Source organism: Zerene cesonia, chromosome 22 (genome assembly GCF_012273895.1).
Source record: "Zerene cesonia ecotype Mississippi chromosome 22, Zerene_cesonia_1.1, whole genome shotgun sequence".
Classification (NCBI taxonomy): Eukaryota; Metazoa; Arthropoda; class Insecta; order Lepidoptera; family Pieridae; genus Zerene; species Zerene cesonia.
Window position 1 is genome coordinate 3,286,465 of NC_052123.1, and position 16,179 is coordinate 3,302,643.

The 16,179-nt window shown below is 32.6% G+C and overlaps 5 protein-coding genes across 6 annotated transcripts; 3 read left to right on the top strand and 2 right to left on the bottom strand.

The window, feature by feature from the left end:
- Positions 1-219: 219 nt before the first annotated feature.
- Positions 220-2,711, top strand: LOC119836086 (vacuolar protein sorting-associated protein 26B). The gene has a single exon (XM_038361323.1). The coding sequence runs from the start codon at positions 378-380 to the stop codon at positions 1,806-1,808; it is 1,431 nt and encodes a 476-aa protein (XP_038217251.1). The 5' UTR covers positions 220-377; the 3' UTR covers positions 1,809-2,711.
- Positions 2,712-7,407: 4,696 nt separating this feature from the next.
- LOC119836087 (GPI mannosyltransferase 1) lies at positions 7,408-8,911 on the top strand. Its single transcript, XM_038361325.1, has one exon. It carries the CDS (start codon positions 7,561-7,563, stop codon positions 8,845-8,847), a length of 1,287 nt encoding a protein of 428 aa, XP_038217253.1. The 5' UTR covers positions 7,408-7,560; the 3' UTR covers positions 8,848-8,911.
- LOC119836088 (mitochondrial import inner membrane translocase subunit Tim10) lies at positions 8,908-10,847 on the bottom strand. 2 transcript variants are annotated; one of them, XM_038361327.1, is made up of 4 exons: positions 10,683-10,841; positions 10,417-10,563; positions 9,950-10,128; positions 8,908-9,476 (listed from the first exon to the last, which is right to left on the bottom strand). In XM_038361327.1, exons 3-4 carry the CDS (start codon positions 10,089-10,091, stop codon positions 9,337-9,339), a joined length of 282 nt encoding a protein of 93 aa, XP_038217255.1. In that variant the 5' UTR covers positions 10,092-10,128; positions 10,417-10,563; positions 10,683-10,841; the 3' UTR covers positions 8,908-9,336. The 2 variants fall into 2 exon arrangements, with proteins under 2 accessions (XP_038217255.1, XP_038217254.1); XM_038361326.1 differs by having other exon boundaries at positions 9,337-9,476; positions 10,747-10,847.
- Positions 10,848-11,403: 556 nt separating this feature from the next.
- Positions 11,404-13,953, top strand: LOC119836122 (UPF0488 protein CG14286). Its single transcript, XM_038361376.1, has 3 exons — positions 11,404-11,721; positions 12,112-12,246; positions 13,140-13,953. The coding sequence occupies exons 1-3, from the start codon at positions 11,544-11,546 to the stop codon at positions 13,424-13,426; spliced, it is 600 nt and encodes a 199-aa protein (XP_038217304.1). The 5' UTR covers positions 11,404-11,543; the 3' UTR covers positions 13,427-13,953.
- Positions 13,954-14,350: 397 nt separating this feature from the next.
- Positions 14,351-15,210, bottom strand: LOC119835957. The gene is made up of 3 exons (XM_038361089.1): positions 15,188-15,210; positions 14,879-15,112; positions 14,351-14,699 (listed from the first exon to the last, which is right to left on the bottom strand). The coding sequence occupies exons 1-3, from the start codon at positions 15,208-15,210 to the stop codon at positions 14,351-14,353; spliced, it is 606 nt and encodes a 201-aa protein (XP_038217017.1).
- Positions 15,211-16,179: the final 969 nt, after the last annotated feature.

Consider the following 16,179-nt stretch of genomic DNA (forward strand, 5'->3'; position numbering starts at 1 on the left):
AAAACATGTGGTACAAATTAATTGCCATATATAAAAAAATATCAAATGTACACATGATTGAAATAGGAGATTTATCTTCTTTTTTAAATAAATCCCTTTAATACTTATATATGTCGTTCGATCCCTGTAAGAAATACGCTTGTGAGATCCAGAGGTGCCTTGTTGGTGAGTCAATTTAATATATTTTTAATTATGAAATTGCTTGCCGACTTCCGACATAATGCAGTCGCCATCTTTACTTCTATCCTTCAGTCGGCTCTAGATTTGCGGGCGTATCGTCGCCGTTTTTCAATGTTTTGCTCAATTATATCACTATTGTTCCTTTCAAAATATACATAAAAAGTTCGTGAAGTGTTGCATAATAGTTTGGTGTGAAAATGAGTTTTTTCGGATTCGGACAGACAGCGGATATCGAAATTGTGTTCGATGATGCGGACAAACGTAAAGTTGCAGAGGTAAAAACGGATGATGGAAAAAAGGAAAAGCTTCTACTTTATTATGATGGTGAAACTGTTTCTGGACGCGTAAATGTCACGTTGAGAAAGCCAGGGTCAAAGTTAGAGCATCAAGGTATAAAAGTCGAGCTTATCGGACAAATTGAATTGTTTTATGATAGAGGAAATCATCACGAATTTATATCCTTGGTGAAGGAGTTAGCCCGTCCCGGGGACCTTTTACAGCACACTTCGTACCCTTTTGAATTCGCTAACGTGGAAAAGCCTTACGAAGTGTACACGGGAGCAAATGTCAGACTTAGGTATTTTTTGCGAGCCACAATTGTTAGACGACTTACAGATATTGTAAAGGAAGTTGATATAGCTGTACACACATTATGCAGCTATCCCGACGTTTTGAATTCCATAAAAATGGAAGTAGGAATTGAAGATTGCCTTCACATAGAGTTTGAATATAACAAATCGAAATACCACTTAAAAGACGTAATTGTTGGTAAAATTTATTTCCTACTGGTCAGAATAAAGATAAAGCACATGGAAATATCAATAATTAAAAGAGAAACCACTGGTTCTGGGCCTAATACCTTTACAGAAAATGAGACTGTTGCTAAGTATGAAATCATGGACGGTGCTCCAGTAAGAGGGGAGAGTATTCCAATTCGAGTGTTTCTAGCTGGTTATGACTTGACACCCACAATGAGGGATATAAACAATAAATTCTCTGTAAGGTACTACTTAAATCTTGTGCTTATGGATACTGAAGACCGCCGCTACTTCAAACAGCAAGAGGTCACATTGTGGAGAAAGAGTGACAAGTCCCGCTTGCCATTACATAATCCTCATCACCCACAAACACAAAGCCTGGCAAATCCTCACCCTCAACGGCAGCTTAGTGCATCAAGTGAGGAAAACTCTATTAGAACTGCTTCTCCCAATGCACCAGAAAATTTACAAAGGTCCATATCACCACCCATGCCTACAGAAAAACAAAATGGGCCTGCACAAATGGAGAAGGAAGAACCAGATCTTTTACCAAGCAAATTATCTAATACCCATATTGAAACTCCTCCAGAACTACCTAAAACCACTGAAGTATCTCAGCCTGTTAATGAACCTGAAATAGAAAAATTGGATGAAAAACCTGCAGTGTCTGAAAAACCCATGATTAAAAACCAAGAGGTAGAGAAACCACAGATCAGTGAAAAACCTCTCATTAATGATAAACCAAAAGCAAAACCACAAGCTGAGAAGATAATGGTCGCAGAAAAACCATTGTTAGCTGAGAAACCGCAGGTTGCAGAGAAGCCCATATTATCACGACCAGAAAGTGTTGAAGCAAGTGCAAGCCAATAACCTCGTAAGTTTGAGGTTGGCATTACGGCAACCCACAGAGACTGTATGTTTTCATACACGAAGACAATTGTTTAAACACATGTATAGCTGATAGATTGTTATTGCCTTTTCGTTTTGATGTTATATCAATGTAGGTTTATAAATAACTAATTAAGAAAAAACATTACGAAATTGTGATAAGGTATCTGAAAATAATGCACTTATATTTTAATTTATGGCACATCTCGAAGATGCTTTGCTGAAATGGAATCTTAAAGTACATATTTATTCAAAATTTAATTATTATAGGATAGAAGGAAAATATTAAAAATTGTATATTGGTGATGTATGCATAGAAAGTTTTTCTTTTAGTACTTTTTTATCTCATTTTTGATAAATGTTCATTATTTACTATTGCATACAGAGCACTGTATTATATAGCTTATAAATTGTTTTTGCGAGATTTGTATATTTTTTACACAAATTAGTGTATTGTGAGAAAGCAATATATAAATATCTTTAGCCTTATATGTATATTAGAAAGGTCATGTCTAAGGGTGGTATTATATAATAGGTACCTTGTTAGTTAATCTGTAGAAAACATTTTATTGTGAAAATCAAATCTAATATAATTTTTAACAATTGTGTATGTTCTGTTATAGGCCTACCGTGACCATTAAATTAAAGATCAAAGTCATTAATGGTGTTTGCAAATACTAATAATTGTTAAGTGCATTTCATAAATACCATACTGCTTATTGATATTTTTTAATTGAAAATTCTTCGTTATATATTTCAACACAAGCTTCCCAAGAGATTTGGAAGTTATTCATATGTTATATGTTACTCATACATAAATTATTAACCAGTTATGGCAACTATTTAGATCGACAAGGCCATAAATAAACCAGTATCATAAATGTGTTAATTTTTTTCTTTGTATGCCTCTATTAATATTTATTATTTATGCCTATGTATCATATAATATGAAAATTTTTGTCATATCAGTAGGTACTGTAAGACATGAATGCTAGATTTTTTTCTTTATTTTACACTGAAATGAGCTGAGTAAAAACCAGTCTCATCATAAAGAAAAACATTTGTGAGGTTTTCTCTCTCACTCTTGATCAACATCGTTCCTATAGTTTCGTCTCTGTCGACGGTATGTTTCGAGATTCGACTAAGGTTTGACAATAAAGTAAAACAGTAGTGTTTTTATTTGAATGGTGCATTTTTTTATAAATACACAGTAAGGTTTAAATTTCATACAATTTTGTACAATAAGATGAATAGAACTGGATAAACAAGAATATGTTAATAACTTGAGAATTTAACAGGAAAATTTCGAAACTAATGATGGGAGTTTAAAGTTCGTACAAAACTTCCGATGGCACAGTAACTCGTAAATACGAGCCACGTTGATGCCTATCTACATCAATTTGTCTCAATTGAATATATCAAATATGTCCTTCAATTGAACAACGGGTATCAGGAACGCATCGATAATTTATTCGTTTTACACACGAGTCGCGCTGTATCATAAATGAAATGTTTAAACAAATTATGCACTCATTTTCTTGATTTATTCATGATGTAATGACATAGTGAGTGTACACGTAATAGGATTGATAGATACTTCACTATCTAAAAACAAGACATGGAGAATATTTTCAATGGAAATTTTGAATGAATTACGATACGGGACAATTTCATGCCTACATATGTAGTTAGGAAAACTTAAATTTCGTGTGAATCTTCTATGTATATACAACCAGTTGCGCAATATGAATGATCTACCGCCATTTTCCTCAAATGGGCCACTGCACATTCTAGGTGCGTTAATTTGATATCAAAATTAATCTTTAATAAATTGATACAATATTAAATCGACTTTGTTAATATTGTATGCAAGAATATATTATATTTTAATTTGCATCTTTTATTTAAAAAAAAAAATCCAAGACTTGTAAAAGGTATATGTACTAAAAGTATATAAAAATATTAAACGTTAAATCGATTTAAATTGTATAGAAATGGTAGTACGTAATAAACATAAACATAATATGTAAAATTAAATTGTATACATTAAAGTTGGCTTATTATAGAAATAAGATAATTAGACGAGTCCATGTTATGTAAAACATTGTTATTATTAATCAGTTTTATTTCTAGTATTGTACCTTTTTTTGTAAGGAGGTTGAGTGCATGTCGATTATATCACATTGTTAATAAAATATATGTATAAATTGCTGAATGTGTTTTTTATTTAGAATAATTATATATATTTCCTATGGATCAAATTTAGTTTGAACCGATACAGATTTCATATGTTTAATTTTATTTACTAAATGTTTTCTTTAATTGATGTTTTTTTTTTGTAATATATATTTTATTTTGTTAAATTGTTTGTTATATGCTTCACTACTCTAGGAATATTTTGAACCATCATTGTATACACAAATTAAAAAGACTGAAAGCCTCGAATGTTAAATCTCACATGATTTTATGGCTTCCGCCCTATACTAGCCTATGTCCCATCCAGTAAGAAATTAGGGCGGTTTTAGTATTAATCAATAAATCGTGAAGTTGTCCAATGTCCAAGCATCCAATGCCTTAGATAATAGTTTGTAGGTATTTATCGGAGAATTAATAGTTATATTAATAACCCATTTCTATAAACTTTATTCAAGGCTTATCATTTTGTTTGAATGAAATGTTTCACAATGGTACCTATTACTCGATAATATTTTGATAAGGATGGGTGTATGACCGATCACCGACGCTTTATGTAGTTCTGTCCGGTTACTAATGTGTTACTGGGGCTAATCATCTATAATAATAAATATAATTGCGTGTTTGTTATATAAAAATTACCGCTTTTACTTAATGTATGGATGTATACACGGTACATGTAACAACAGACTTAAATTATGTCTGTCTATTTATCTGTTAATTCCGGCTTATCTCGGGAAAAGCCGGAACGATTTTCGGACAGGACGTTCACTAAGTAATAAGAAATAACTTAGGTGTGTGATAATGTTGTGTTGTGTGATAATCATAGCAGGACTACAACAAAATTCGTGTCACGATCTACATACTAGTACAAGTTTCGTTCAGGCGCTGTCAAAGTCATGGCTCGTTTTGACCATATATGAAGGTATAATACTTTACGCAGCAGCTACTTTAAAGTATATTCGTAGATATCTTATATCTGCAATGTGAGATTTAATGGTAGATGTATCTATGTAATGTAAATTTGAATGTCATTGAATAACTCAGTAAGTTCATGTTGTGCAAAATCAAATAAAAATGCTTTCAATTGTAATTACACTCCCTACATGATAATATTAAGACACTAGCTGTAACCCGTGGCGTCACTCGCCTGGTACCCGGGTAAAAAGTAACCTATGACTATAATACATCTGTGTACCAAATTTCATAGAGATACGATTAGCTGTTTTCGCCTGAAAGAGTAACAAACATCCATCCATCCATGGATAATAACATACTTTCGCTTTTGTAATGATACGAATAAAACAAAATCACATGGCAATCTCGCTAAACTATTACAGAACATAATTTTCAAGAGGTTCGCTGCGATCGCGTGTTCGAGGCTATGCGCCAGTGTTGCCTGAAACATAAACCGGTGTCGCTAGTCTGCGAGGGTTATAGCCTGGAGCCGAGGGTGTTCGCGCCGGTGACAGATAGAGCCGATAGGAAGCAGTGAGTGGATTTTGTACTTAAATACTGGATTACTTCATTAAGTTTAAAAGCTGTGCAATAATTAAATAAAGTTTATACTGATGAACGACATTTCGAACTCGGTTCAGAACCTAGTTAGGTATACAAAATCTTTCCTTTCAAAATAGAGTGTTATCATGTCTATACATTATTATTATCATTGTTTTCTTTATCATTAACTATAATTTTGATGATGTCGCACCCTCACTTGGCTAGTTTTAAGAACATTATGGACTTACTAGCTGCGCCCCGCGGTTTCACCCGCGTAAGTCCGAATCCCGTAGGAATATCGGGATAAAAAGTTGCCTATGTGTTATTCCAGTTGTCCAGCTATCTACGCACCAAATGTCATTACAATCGGTTCAGTAGTTTTTGCGTGAAAGAGTAACAAACATACACACATCCTTACAAACTTTCGAATTTATGATACAAGTAGGATTTAGTACAATAATATTTTGTATAAAGCAACGATATTCTATAGGTAAAGCTAAAAAGCTATCAAGTTCACTAAGAATGCAATATGATATGAGCTAGTGAAGCCTGTAAGTGTTTCGGAAAATTTTTCTAATCGCCTTAGAAACTAGCTACATTAGATCTAAAGCACACGATCTTAAAACTGATATATAAAGATGGGAAATCTCATTAATTTCTCTTCGATACGCATTTTTAAAGATGATTTAAATTTCTTTTTACCCAGTTCTCAGTTTAAAGTTCGCAATAATATATATTCGCAATAAGTCGAGAAAGGGTATTTTACTAACTAATATAGTAATAGAAAAAATCATAGCGTAAATTTACCATAAATTACAAGTGTGGCGTCATATTGTACGGGCGAATAAACTTTTTTATTGTGATATTCACCCTCTATATTAAAACGGATATCTATAAAACATCACACACAGAAGGGACACATTCAGATAATTCCGCCGCATAAAGCCGACCGTATCGGCATAATATAAGCTGAGTGACCCCACCCTTTAGGTCGCCACAATTGTTATTGCAGTTATATAAACTCTTATAATTGCTATTTAGTTTTTATGTCTGCAACTTATTTTTCATTTTATGTGTTTTATTTTAAACTAGCTGTGACCCGCGGTTGAAACCGCGTAAGTCCGTATCCCGTAGGAATATCGGTATAAAAAGTGCCTGTGTTATTTCAGTTGTCCAGCTATATACGAAGCGAATAGTATTATTATTCACCAATAGATGTCAGGAAAAAAAACACGAATATGACATTATTTCAGTTGTCCAGCTGTCTACGAAGCAAAATAGTATTACTATTCACCAATAGATGTCAGGGAAAAAAAAACACGAATAAAACACGAATATGACATTTTCTAAAAAAAATTCCTAGCTAGATCGATTTATCGCCCTCGAAAACCCCTATATACTAAATTTCATGAAAATCGTTGGAGCCGATTCCGAGATCCCAATTATATATATATATATACAAGAATTGCTCGTTTAAAGGTATAAGATGTGTGGTGTACCTAATAAAATTATTTTATTCTTATTCTATTCTAGTCTTTATATTATTGCGGATGGCGCTGTATAAATGGCGTTTCTTTGTACCAAGTATAATTTTATTTGCTGCTGATTATAAATTATGTTGTTTCAGGTAAATAATATGGAACAGGGTCGTCGAAGCACTCCACTCGGTAAAAGAAGTTGGATATATAGATACCCAAAAACCTTTCAAATTACTTTCACTACATTGTTTCTCGGCATATTCTTTTCTAAGCCGTTATACGATATTTTCCTAAGAGAAAGGGAAGAGATAGATATTAGCGAACCGCCAACCACATTAGGCCGCAAACGAAATATTGAATAATGGAAGCGGTGACCAAGGCAAAGGAACGTTTTGCTAAATATCCTTTAATTTATGCGAAATGTTCTAAACAGGGAGCACTTTATGCTCGATGCGTTCTACTCAGAGAGGATTCAGTTAAGAAAGACGATTGTGCTAAAGAATTTCAAGAATTCAAAACGTGTTTACAAAGTGCCGCGAAAAATTTAAAAACGCGAATTTAAAATGTTGTCGCGTTCTCTCGTTCGCATCTTGAATTTACCGTTTAATTTACATATTACTGTCGCGTTTTTAATTCGCATAATTTTTGTGTGTTACGCCAACTACCACGACCAACATTATGACGTTCCGTACACGGACATAGACTACAGAGTTTTTACAGATGCAGCGAAACACGTTTATAAAGGGGACTCTCCCTACAAACGACACACGTACAGATACAGTCCAATCATTGCGTTCCTTTTGACGCCAAATGTTTTTCTAAACGTAAATTTCGGGAAAATTTTATTTTGTGTTTTTGATTTATTATGTTCTTACGCAATAAAGAAGCTAATTGAAAGACAACTAGTTGGTAAAAGCAATGGACCTACTATTGCAACGTATTGTTCTTTATTTTGGTTATATAATCCGATGAGTATAGCTATTTCAACCAGAGGGAATGCAGATTCAGTGCCTTGTTTTATAATAATTTTGTCGCTGTTCTTTTTACAAACCAACATCGTCGAAGGATACACGAAATATGTTCTTAGTGGAATATTACTAGGGTTTTCAATACATTTACGATTATACCCAATTGCGTTCACATTTCCGATGTATTTATCCCTTGGAGAATATAAAATAAATCGTAATACTGGTATGAGAGATGCTATTATACAGCTTCTACCGAATAAAAAGCAACTTTTGTTAGCATTATGTTGTATTTCATCGTTTATAGCACTTACGGGCGCCATGTATATATTATATGGTTACGAGTTTCTCTTCGAAACGTACATATATCATCTCTTTAGAAAGGATATAAGACACAACTTTTCCGTTTTATTTTATTACACTTATTTAACAGGCAGCCAGTTGTCAATAGATTTAGTCAAATTTTTGACACAAATTTGTGAGTGTGTTATTTTGTTTGTAATTAGCTTAGCTTTTGGCACAGATAAACAAACGCTGCCGTTTGCGTTGTTTTGTCAGTCGATTGTCCTAGTAGCCTATAACAGCGTTATGACGTCACAGTACTTTATATGGTTTTTGTCCCTTTTACCATTGGTTGTACACGATTTAAAGATGAAAATAAATACGGCAATATATCTAGCAATACTTTGGGTCCTTCCACAAGCAAAGTGGTTATTTTATGCATATTTACTCGAGTTTAAGAGCCGAGAAACCTTTTTTTACATATGGGCAAGTGGCATTTTCTTTTTCGTTGAGAATATTTATGTTCTGGGTAAACTTGTCAAAAGTTACAGTCCCAGTTATGGTTTCGGCCAGATCAGTGATAGTGAAATTAAAAATAAGTAGAGTACATAAGATTGTAGATATTAGATAATTTTGAAATGAAATGAAATAAAAACAAAAAACATTATCCTTTTTGTTTTATTTACTAACTAACAATGAGACTAAAATAAAAACAAATGCACTCAAACTGCAAACAGTTACAGAAGTGACCACTAAATAAAAAAGGTAAATCTTTTTGGTGTATATTTGCGCACTATGTGTCAGAAAATATTGTTTTGTACTTTTTATAAGCCTGGATACCAACAAAACTTTATATAATTTAAACTTTAACCACTTGTAGCAAATTGAAACCATTCTTTATCCCAAAATTATGAAAATATTCAATCATAAATTATTGTGTAGAAATGAACATCTAGGCCAACTTTATTGCAATACAAGAATTAACAGCATTTCCCCAAATACACTCAACCCTTTTCTTTATGGCAACACTAAACAAACTGTCATCCAACAAAACTCAAAGTTATTGTCTATGGTAACTATTTACTGTAACTACTATTTCTTTTCTTGGAGATTGATTTTCGTTAAATCCTCAGATTCTCCCTGGGACATGCTGGATAGCTTCTTGCCTATGCGCTCGTGTACATCTAGATATTTAGCGACGCAACGATCTAGGCACACTGATTCACCTTTGCCTGAAAATAAAACATTTATCCTATAAATATACTAAGTACTAACTGCTAGTAACTATGTACTGTAGATATAATCATTGAAGCTTTATGTGCTGGCACTAGCAGCACTAAGCAGTGTTGACTCAGTGGCCTTGGATTTCAAAACCAATAAGTCAGGTTTCGAGACTGGGTGAGTGTGCAGGATATAAATAGATTTTTCAATTTATCTGCACATGTAGATTGAACTGCTTAAAACGGTGAAGGAAAACATTGTGAGGAAACGGGAATGTCCGAGAATCTAAAGTTCAACAACATGCCAACTGCCAACCCACACTTGGCCAGCGTGGTGGTTTATGGCCTGAACCCTCAAAGCAGGCCCGTGTCCCAGCAGTGAGAACATATAATGGCTGATGATGATTATGATGATGCTGGCACTAACCGAAAGAGTTGGGAGTGTTTGTAATATATCAAATTTAAGTAACAGAATCTTGCCTTACCTAATTCAGGTTCAAAATACTTTACAGGTATGCATTTGCGGTGGCAAGCGCCTACAAGACGGTTGTACATATCAGACATCATCTCAATCTCCAAATCCTGCACTAACTGCAGTTTTGCAGGGTCTAGCAGAGGTGCGGCCATTTTGTTGTATGTGTTTAGATGTTACCTCAGAAATTACCTGTAGAATATAATGTGTATAATGACTGTATACATGTTAATTTATTGTAGTTACTGGAATTTAAGAATTTACTTAATGGATGAATAATGGATTGAATAAAATTTAATACATAGCAGTAAAAATAAACACATACTATTATTCTCATTATATAATAATAATTATCGAATTAAGTTAGATGTTTAGGTTTGAATTTTTCTCTAGATAGTATACAACAATACACAAAATTACTCACTATTAAAGTATAATCTGAAATTTGTAAAATATTCAAACTACGTAACAGTGACTTACTTTTACAACTTGCGATATAGATCTGGATACTCTCCTTCGTTAGATTTTCTCATGCGTTCACGAGATTTCATATTCTCCAAACGCTTGTCATTAATAGAGCTTTTGGCTAACACGAATAATGATAAGCTGAAGGCTGTAATCCCAAGCCTAAAAAGTAAATATCCAATTTTTAACCCGATCCACTTTTTTTAAATGTTCGAAAGTTTAAATCATAACCTATAAAATTTGTACGACAATGGTAAAATAAAGAATAGAGTAAATCTCACCACACACAAAAAGAGCAAATTTATGGGAATTATTACTGTAAGTAATTATTGTGCAAATAATTACCACGAAAGTGTTATTTTTCCAAATTTTCCAAGCGACATACTATTGAAAACCAAATGACACTTGACAATGCTAAAAAAATTGCCATGTAATGTATGTGACATGTATAATCTTCATTTATGGTATGTGGCAAATGCATTGCTCAATATTAAATAAAAGTAAATGGCAATTGACAAATTCTCAACCTTTACTCAGGTAAAGTTTGAAAATATATACACACCTATCTATTTACAGAAGATCAAAGAGTTATTAAAATAATATATTAAATAAATGTTGTAAATGCAACAATATTATATACATTCGTGTTCGCCCTTCGCCTCGTCACTCACCGCAACATTCGTAATGAGTCACTGTTTTCACATTCACTAGTAATAGTAGCACTGGGTAAGTTCATGTACGTCTGAAAATCGCTATTAAGTGTTAACGTGAAAACGCGAATTTCAAAATGAATATTTATTGCACTATTCACTTGTGTGTTTCTTATTCGCCAGTTTTTTCACACTCAGCAGTAAATGCACCATTAGAAATATTTTTTGAATTGTGTAAATTGACGTAAATTGTATAGGTGCTTTTATTAAGATAAATTCTCTTAAAATCTTTAAATAGAAAGCATGAATAGTCACAAACAATTTGTTTTTTTTTTTTACAAAACTGACATTGACAAATGACAATAGAATAGAACGAACAAGCCACAACAGTCACAACATTTGATAGAACGTGTACAATAAACGAACCTAAAAGTATATAATAATTATAACATTTAACTATATTCGTATATAATATTGATCCTAACAACAAACATGCCGAAAGCAACTAAATTGCATAGTACGGGTAAGCCTAAAAGAATACAAAAATCAACCAAGAATGATGATCAAACAGACCCCGAGGAATCGACGAGGGAATTTCAACTGCAATTGCTATGGTGCATTCAACAATTAGAAAGATCTTTGGCAGAGAAGAAGGGCAATGAAAAACAATGTAAGAATAACGTGTTTATTTAAAACACAAAAAAAGAACGTTTAATTTGTTATTAAACGTTAACAAAATAGAAATTGATTTTAAATTTCGAATGAGAGTTTGAACAGTTGAAAATAATTAGTCACTCATATCTTATGTTTTATTTATTATATTATTTATTAGCAAACTGGCATTCCAGCTGCCTGCCGTGGCTTTGCCAGCAAATTCAAAGAACAGTAAAAGTTTTGAGGCCCCCTGGTATTTCCGGGATAAAAACTATCCTTTCTTCCACAACTATAAACCACATTTGGTCTAAATTGGTTTAGTGATTACAGCATGAAAAAGAGAGAGTTGGGCAGAGTTACTTCCATATTGCAAATTTATGGATACATTTATATTTTTTGTTTGCAGTACAAGAAATATGGAAAGTGCTTACAGTCTTAAAAAATAATAATCAATCAATAATTAGAAAAAGACAGTTAATGAGGACGCATTTAGGTGATTATAGAGCAAAAATGGCTGCAGAAGAAAAGAAGTTGGTTAAAAGTATGTAAGGATCTGTATAAAACTTTTTTATCATATTAATAAGTTTCTTATTAATGCTCTAGAATCTAGATATAAAAATATTTCTTATTGTTTACACATATTTAGAATCATCCATATAAAAAACATATATAATGAGTTATAACTTGTTGTTGTAATAAGTTTACTAGCTTTCTGAGTTGTAAAGTATGTTAGTAAAATCAATAGTCATTAAATACAATTTTTTTGTGAACTTTTAAAGTTCCAACGTATTGTGTCTTACTATCTTTTACATTCATTGCTATTTAACAATATTATTGTATTCTTTTATATATTTCCTCTGAACTCTACCTGCATGAACCGATTTTGATGATTTTTTATTATTTGAAAGATTTTGCCTCGCTAAGTTAACACGATCATAATTATATACTAGGGCCGCGTTTATCGGCGCTTGGCCAATGGCAGCGCAGCAGGGTACAAAATTTCCATTTTAATAGTAATAGACTTCTGATGGTTTGAGATTAAGACATTAATGTTCTGTATCTATAATAAAAAGTTTAAAGTAATATATATTACGAGAAACATTGCCCATTCATGTTTGTGTTGTCCTCAATAGCCTCAGTATAAAATCTATACAATCTCCATTATACCTATTATTGTCAAAATTAGCTCTTAAACACATGGAATTACTTATAAAGATCCCAGACTTTAATGTATATAATGTATAAGGATACATCAAATAAAGAAATGGTCTTGTTATCCAAAGAACATCCAGTTTTATAATATCAAAATTTATGAAAACTTGTGAAAAAAATCTTCACAAATAGGTTTAAATTCTAAGAATAAGTTGAAGTATTCGAAATATGTAACAATTTATAAAAATTGTTCCACTTATTAATGAATTTCAATATTTTCAGTGACAAGCAAGATAAAAATTGCAGATAGTCCATCGCAACCGAAGGCAACATTTTTACGAAAGTCTGCTTTCCTATCGACCGGAGAGAATGCATTCAAATTCAATTTCAATGTTCCTCAAGAGCCTGATGCTAAGGAAGTAACAGGGGATAGTAAAACTGAGGCATTAAATAGTTCTAATAATATTGATAAAACTCCAGATGAAATTAAAGAAGAAACCAAAAATAAATGCAAATTTACAATGTCTGGTTCTGGATTTAAGTTTAATTTTAATGTAGATAGTAATTAATTTTAGATAATCTTGTAAATAAAGATGATAATTATTTAAGACAAGTAAACTGCCAGTTAATAATTGTATTCAGTTTCAGACTCTGTCAGCTTTTGTTCTCAGTATTGCTTATAACTGCAAGGCTTGACAAGCATGCATGACAAACTTTTATAAATGTTATATCAAAATCCTTGCTTTTGATTGTGCTTGTTATCTGGTTAAGGTTTCCAAGCATGGTTGCATCTTTAACAATAAAATCTGCAATAGTTATGCATATTATGGAAAAAATATAAAAAATTATAAAGTGATAAATAAACTTTTGGAAGCTAGAGTTAACTCACAAGTGTGTATATATTGTATCTTAGTGCAATAAATTAAATGTATTGATCATCTTATTTCACAAGACTGAATTGAAGACAGTGTAAATGTGACTGATTTTATTATTGGTAAATTTACAAATCTTATTACTTTCAGCATACAAAACTTGAATCTGTGAACATTTCATCACAGTGATTGTAATTTAATAAAGTCTTGTTTTTTATTTGTTTGTTTTATTTTTATTTTCCATTTTAGGAGACATTTTTAAAGAACAGAAAAAAAATATCACGCGGCGGTATTCGAACCCGCGTCATGTTGCCAAACCGTAGCAACTCGGCCACCCGTATCGCCATCACCACCATCCCGCCTCAGTAATCGAATTTCTAATACTGATACGAAAAGCGTTCCATGTGCGGAACACCGCACGGCATATTTTGAATGCAATTTATGTTAAAATAAGTTTTTTACAATATTAAGTATTAATAAAAACCATTTTATATAATATTAAGCATAGTTTTTATCTTTTATCGATCTTTTTAGTTTACTTTTAGTTGTTTTCAGACTAATCCCAATGAATAATCATAAATTTCGCATCAGGATTAGTCTGAGAGCATTACAAATTACTTATCAAATTAAAAAGTTGTTTAAGTAAAATCGCCGATTCGACGCGCTTTTATCGCAAAGATTTTGGAAATAAAATTCAGCGACATCAACCGTCTCGTCTTTCTGTATTTTCTTCGCGCAACTAAAATTTTCAAAGAAATTGTTTGAATTCAACACTGACATGCCGACTGGTAACTCATATTTGCTATAATATGCCCCCCAAGTGGCAATACCGAGCAATCTATTAGTTTTCATATTAATAACAGCGCCACCTTCTACACCGTGGTAGTTGTCGCATTTTGCCTCGTCTCTTCTGTATTCTTCTAAAGTACAAGAGTGGTAGCAAGGTACGTTAAATTGGCCCATGAGATAGCTGAATGTAAAAACTTCTTTGCATAGTAGAAATTCGATGAACACTTCAAGTTCGGTTAGACGAAAGTTTGTATCTGGTGCTCTGAATTTGTATACATCCTAAAAAATATAATGCATTACGTACCTACAGAAGCGAAGCGAAGATATTATTGTTAAAAACTTACTTTTGTTAGAGCATACCCCACAACTTTGTGCGTGTCGTTAAATGTTAATTTTGAATACCACTTATACACACTATCTGTACGGTTTATATTGAAGAAGTCCACTGTATACCAGGTGCCTTTGTAATCTTTGTGGACTACAATAAAACCAATATCGTCGTATGATTGTTTACTGTTATTTGAAGGAGACACAATCGCTTTAGTATTCAATATTTCGGTGTTATAAATTACTCTTATGTACGGCAAGTGGAGGCTGAAATAAAAATTATCAACAAATCAAATGCGATCAGTAACAGACCATCTCCTGGTTCCTCAAAAGATTGCATACAGTATGCTCGATCCCCTCTCCATCGTACCAAGTCTCAAGTGGGATTTTCAAAATGTGTTAGGAAAGTATTGTTTATAGTACTTTTCTTCTATTAAATAGTTTTTATAATTTCTGAAAACCCCCTCTCCCCTCCTAAGTTGCGACTAAAGCCTCTCCTTCTCATAAACACCTCACGTGATATGTGTTTTGTCGCGATTACCATAGTGGTTAATCGAATAGTTTATCAAACGTTATATCAATGGACACATTAGTTCAATGCCCGGTAAAAAATTAAAATTAAAATAATCCTAATAACAGAAAACCCCACCAATAGTCCTTATGGTTACGAATCAGTAAATTACTTGTATAACTTCATAAAAATACGCTAAATGCATATTGTGCACATCTTAGTATATATAAATTACGTGTTATTAAATTTGCACACCATGTCAGTTTTATCGAACTTAAAAGATAGTATATTTTATATTATTTCAATACTATACATGACGTCCAGCTAGTATTATATTAAGCAATGTGTTAGATAGCGAAGAAATTGGAATAAGCTACAGATCAAAACCTGCATTTTAGGGATGTGAGCATGGTATGCTATGTTTATACTGTCTAGAAATCTAATATAATACCTATGTATGCATCTATAGGCCGTTATAAATATTTCTTGGTGAATACAAGAAGCGGTACACATGTGAGGATTTTCGGAGATTCGTGAATGAATAACTCTTGCGATCCACGGGTAATCAGATTCAGTTACAGGTATTGCATTTACTTCATAATTGACTAGGGGCGGAAAGACTGAAATAAGATTAATTAATTATTAACAATCACACTTCACACTAATATTATAAATGTAAAATGTAAAAACGCTGAAACAACTGAACGGATTTATATGAAATTTGGTATACAGACAGGGTATGAGCTGACTTGGGTGATAGGATACTTTTTTATCCCATTTTATCATTAAATGCTCCCTTAAATCTTGATATCCGGGCGGTGCC

Excerpts from the sequence above, each read along its gene's own strand:
- LOC119836086 (XM_038361323.1), top strand. The coding sequence starts at position 378 with ATGAGTTTTTTCGGATTCGGACAGACAGCGGATATCGAAATTGTGTTC.
- LOC119836088 (XM_038361327.1), bottom strand. The coding sequence starts at position 10,091 with ATGGCCGCACCTCTGCTAGACCCTGCAAAACTGCAGTTAGTGCAGGAT. Across the intron at positions 9,477-9,949 it reads GTATTTTGAACCTGAATTAG|GCAAAGGTGAATCAGTGTGC; the intron begins GTAAGGCAAGAT and ends TTTTATTTTCAG.
- LOC119835957 (XM_038361089.1), bottom strand. The coding sequence starts at position 15,210 with ATGGAGAGGGGATCGAGCATACT. Across the intron at positions 15,113-15,187 it reads GAGAGGGGATCGAGCATACT|CCTCCACTTGCCGTACATAA; the intron begins GTATGCAATCTT and ends TTTTTATTTCAG. Across the intron at positions 14,700-14,878 it reads GACACGCACAAAGTTGTGGG|CTATCTCATGGGCCAATTTA; the intron begins GTATGCTCTAAC and ends TTTTACATTCAG.
- LOC119836087 (XM_038361325.1), top strand. The coding sequence starts at position 7,561 with ATGTTGTCGCGTTCTCTCGTTCGCATCTTGAATTTACCGTTTAATTTA.
- LOC119836122 (XM_038361376.1), top strand. The coding sequence starts at position 11,544 with ATGCCGAAAGCAACTAAATTGCATAGTACGGGTAAGCCTAAAAGAATA. Across the intron at positions 11,722-12,111 it reads GAAGGGCAATGAAAAACAAT|TACAAGAAATATGGAAAGTG; the intron begins GTAAGAATAACG and ends TTTTGTTTGCAG. Across the intron at positions 12,247-13,139 it reads AGAAAAGAAGTTGGTTAAAA|TGACAAGCAAGATAAAAATT; the intron begins GTATGTAAGGAT and ends CAATATTTTCAG.